This window comes from Periplaneta americana, chromosome 16, assembly GCF_040183065.1.
Source record: "Periplaneta americana isolate PAMFEO1 chromosome 16, P.americana_PAMFEO1_priV1, whole genome shotgun sequence".
Classification (NCBI taxonomy): Eukaryota; Metazoa; Arthropoda; class Insecta; order Blattodea; family Blattidae; genus Periplaneta; species Periplaneta americana.
The window spans coordinates 33,226,052-33,231,069 of NC_091132.1; the positions used below are offsets into that span (position 1 = coordinate 33,226,052).

The window sequence follows — 5,018 nt, forward strand, 5'->3', positions numbered from 1 at the left end:
GATTGATCAAGATGTTAGTACAGGAACCACCACTGGTTGAAGTTTTCATGCCAAGTACTTTTCCTCCGTCTCCTTACTTCATAGGCTGTCTGTCGCATGTAATCACTGCAGTTCGAGTTTTGGTCACCGCTGTAGTAACGTCATTAGTAAAATCGTATAAATTTTTAAGTGGAGTTATTTCGTTACACAAAAACGAGCAGACTAAAAAGGAAGAAGAACACAGTAAATTCTCAAGGAAAGAGAAATTTAAAAAGGGAACTTCCTTCCTCTCCTACCAAATGCTTCCCCCCTGCCCAGCTCTGTCGAAATTCTGTGTATATAAACACATGGCTAATGTTCAGTTGTCAACTCACTTTTCATTGTTTAGCAAAGAACAAACTACGAACAATAAAACAACATGAAGACTCTGGTAAGTTACGAAACCTACCGTAATGAGATTATAACCACGCTTATATGTATTTACTATGAGTCATATTTTCTGCCTAAATTACGAATTTAAAAACTTCATAATTAAGATTCCTTCTTAAAACTAGTAAAAGATACATAATATGCGAAACTTTAAGGGACTAACAGAAGTAAAATTTTGGAAATATTCAACTTTCCTTCTCTCACTATAATGTTAAGGAAAATTAAAATTTATAGATGTACAACACTGTATTTCTTCTATCCAATAAACAATGCTTTATAGTATCAAATGATTTATTTATATTTTTCCAACATTCAAAATTGAGGCTCTTTTCGTGCAGGTATGTAGGTTTTCCCTAATAATTCAGCTATTTTTTAAAACTATGTATGTTCTCTTTTTCTTATTTTATTGCTGGATTTCATGTTTACAATACCACGTCCTTTCAAATCCATTGCATAATAAATAATATTTTAACTTTGGGTTAAGAAAATACATCTATTTTTAGAGAATTGTTAAGTGTTTTTATTTTTTTTATCAGAAGAAGTATTCAAGAGACTGAAGTGATTTTCCACAACACTATAGCTAAGATATGCACAAACTCACTAAAAAATATAAGCATATGTTAGATAGTTTTTTAGCTATCAGGAAAACGGATAATTAAAGTATGATTGCGGGAAATAAGCTATAAACTTCTCACTGTCAGGTTTAACCAAGATTGCAACGTCTTGCCTTTTAAATATTACTCCAAAACCATTGAAGATATTGACGAATATTTTTCTGCAAGATATTACGGTCTAATTTGTGCGGGAAAATAAACAATAAACTTCCCACTGCCAGGCTTAACCAAAATTGGAACGCCTTGTTTTTTAATTCTTACTTCATAACTACTTATTGCAGATTTTGATGAAACATTTTCTGCAAAATATTATAATAATAATATACGTTACAAGAGCGGTATGTTGACGTTTTCATGGTCGAGGAAAAGACTGAAAAAGTGAAACGTAGTTGAGCTTTTTTAATTTCCGAGAACATGAAAACAAACATACCGCTCGTGTATCGTACATTATTTTCTGCGAAGATCGTTTATTACATACCTGAAAGACGAATTTCTAATTAGTTGCAATGAAATCTCCATGTTGGTTTCTGTTTAATGACGCCAACTTCGGAACACCAAAATATCTATCTTCAACATTGTTGCTATAAAATGTTTTCTGTGTTTACTATACTCCAGCAGGCCGTGATATACGTCTGTCTTTTTTTTCCCCCACTCTATAAATGCGAACTTAAAACAAACGGTAAGGTTATGTAATGATTTATTTTTCATTTTAATATTTTAACAATATTATTTATATAACATATTGCAGTAATAACATCGGCATCTGGAATCTTGTTGATTTTTTCACGGCTTCCTTAATGTTACTTGTATCAGGACTGCAATAAGTTTCGTGGAGTAGTAGACTTTACTTAATTTTTGCAAATATTTAAAAGCAATAATTAACATTGCAATTTAGGTGAAATTGCAGTGGTAAGTTTCCAATTTATAATTATTACTATGTTAAACGTCTCTAAAAATAATATGTTAAAAGCCTAAAGCAGTAAAATGAATGTCGCGCTTAAGCGGTAAGAAGAGGGAAATTGTTATGTGTGTTACGTTGGGAATACTGAATGTGGTATTTCACACTTACCGCGTATTGGTTCTGTGCGGAAAACAAGCAAATATGCACGATCTCGCGCAAAATATTTTGTGTAAAAAAGAAAAAGGTGTTTTTAAAAATCGATTTCTGAAATTCTTAAGCTGTTCCTAACCCTTTATTGTACTCGTAATGGCTAATTACTTGACGACAGTTTGATTTTAAGTGCAGGGGTTATTTAGTATCGAAAAGCAATATCTAAGGAAAATGATCTAAAGAAATATTATCAGCAAAAGAATTCTAATTAGGTGCCGTACACCGATCTAGCTTTACATACCATTAGAAAGAAGCAATGATAAGGATTTTATCGCTCTCGTCAGGGTCTGAACCCACGAGCCTAGGATCAAATTATTTGCATTGTAAGTGGAAGACTATTAAAGACTTAATGTCATTATTAGAGATCGCACTCTGTCCCAGATTGTATGGAGATAAGGTTAGTTTTCATAGACTAAATTGGCTTGACGTCTTGTTCGCGCATGAACACGTGCATCTTGTACTGCCGTTGACGTTCTATTAATTTAAAACTTGACCTCTGAGACTGCTGAAAATGCATTCTAGCGATAAATGAAAATGCGGGGATTGTGAACACAGAGATAGTTAATTTACCATAGTTTAATTCTAAAGCAATTAACTAACTGTGGTATTAATTTTCAAATGGATACAATTATAGTGGCATATTATTCATTACAGTAATTTTAAACATCTCAATGGTGTGAATCGATTCGACTATCAATTGCATTGTTTTCTCATATAATGATTACTCATCCGACCTTTTGTTCACTGATTTTAATGTTTTCAAAATTAAACAGAGTTATTATATTGCCTTATTAAACTTCATACATAAAAATCTTAATAAATTCAAATTGTACCATCATAAATATGGAACTAAAAGATCAGATTTTATACGACTAGAGGAACCAAAGTGTTTCACAAGCACAGCTCTTAGCCATGATACCTACTTTGGTGCAAGGTTATATAATAAAATAATTGAAAAATACCCAAATTTGGAAAATTTTAGTATCAGAAATTTCAAAAATAGCGTTAGGAATTTAATTGTTAAAAAATATATGTTGATTTAATATGTGTATATATTTGTATGATTTAAATTGTTAAAATTGAAATTTTATTTTTAAAGTTAATTTATTCTTATAATGTTTTTTCTTGACGCATTTTGTGTCAAATAATTGTCTTTGTATGTGTTAAGTATGTGTTTAGATAACTCCCTGAGCACGAGTTTTTACTCCTTCAGGGAGGAATTAAGATTGTATTTTTGTACATGTTATTTTACTAACAATAAACAATAAACCAGGAAAAATTATGGAGTAATTAAAGGGAAGACTGTGCCTTGTTACATTTTAAATGCAGGGAGTATAAAGGGTGAAATAAAGTCAAAATTTTATTCGAATTCCCAAACATCCTTACAATTTCAACCATCCTCACAGTAACAACCAGGAACAGCATAAACATTTCACGCAAATGTAGAAATTTTATGAATCCCTCGTCACTCTTTTAAGTGGCTAACCTATGAATCTCAGTCCAGCTTGTTAATTATTACCTTATTCAAGGAATGCTTATGATCAGGTATAATAAAATGTGTAATAAAGGTGCAGCATTCGTGGATGATGAAGACGATTAATTTAACCTGTCTACAGGCCTGTGTCCTCATCTTTGTCGTCGTGGTTGTTTTCGCTGAAGAACAATCAGCAAAGAAAGACAAACGAGGGTTGTTGGGGCTTGGTTACAGCTCAGGTCTCGAATACTTCGGGCCCGTACTTAAGGCGCCTGCCGTGTCATATGCAAAGGTAAGTCTGTTATAGTATCAAGCAGTGTTGGAGTGTCAATCAACAGGAAATTCCTATTAAGTTCTCATTCCTTATGCATAAAAATGAACAGTTGATGTTTACAAAAGTTTATAACATATTATGATTCTATGGATACATTTCGAAATACGTAGAACATCTTAAAGAATAAAACATGTGTTTCTTTCACACAGGTATCACTTGGTCCTGGTTCGGGATATGGATACGGTCCCTACGGCTATGGCTACGACCACAGTCTTGGCTACGGGGCCTACGGCCTTGGATACGGACATGGACTGGGATACGGCGTAGGTTACAAGACTGTACATTATGCTCCCACATACTCCTACTACGGAGGTCTGAACGGATACTACGGCCATGGATACGGCCATTACGGTTACTACTAAGTCTCCCGACATCAATTAATTATCTCAGCTACCATGTATTTTGTACAATGGATGAGATCAAATACGTTCAGATATTAGTACACTGATGTTCATCAGAAAATCCAATAAATTTTTATATATTTTTCGGAGAACTCCAGGAAACATGGCGTAGCCAAAATGAATTAATAAATTCTGATGTATTACCTTACATGTGTTTTATTACATTCCTATTTAAAATTTATTATGAATTTTCTTGTCTTTTCTGCCCGAAGACAGATCTTTCACTGTAAACCCAGTATTCTCCAATCTTTCCTATTTTCTGCTTTCCTCTTACAAGTAAACATTCTCATGGGGACAGATAAAGTTCATTCTTTTATTCCACTATATTAATAATGTCAAACACAGAAAGAAAACACAATTTTGTGGAAAGATTTATTGGAACAGATGCAGAAATTGAGATATTTTTCAAAATATTCCCCACCCGAATTGGGACATTTGTCATACCGTGGGATCAACAGAGGTGTGCAGACGGCTGTCACACGCTGTCTCAGACGGCAGACTTTTACGACACAGGGATACAAAAGTTAATTGTACAGTATGGCATATGTCTCATATCTGGTGGAAAAATTAAATTATGGTTTATTTAACGAAGCTAGCAACTGCAGAGGTTATATCAGCGTCGCCGGTGTGCCGGAATTTTGTCTCGCAGTTCTTTTACATTCTAGTAAATCTACTG

At 33.4% G+C, this 5,018-nt stretch overlaps 1 protein-coding gene across 1 annotated transcript; it reads left to right on the forward strand.

Moving 5' to 3' along the window:
* The first annotated feature begins 345 nt into the window (after positions 1-345).
* On the forward strand, positions 346-4,490 carry LOC138716393 (glycine-rich protein-like). Its single transcript, XM_069849429.1, has 3 exons — positions 346-409; positions 3,750-3,899; positions 4,091-4,490. Exons 1-3 carry the CDS (start codon positions 398-400, stop codon positions 4,301-4,303), a joined length of 375 nt encoding a protein of 124 aa, XP_069705530.1. The 5' UTR covers positions 346-397; the 3' UTR covers positions 4,304-4,490.
* Positions 4,491-5,018: the final 528 nt, after the last annotated feature.

What these genes read in the sequence shown, in the direction of transcription:
- LOC138716393 (XM_069849429.1), top strand. An exon ending in CTGCCGTGTCATATGCAAAG is followed by an intron (nt 3,900 to 4,090) that starts GTAAGTCTGTTA and finishes TCTTTCACACAG; the next exon opens with GTATCACTTGGTCCTGGTTC.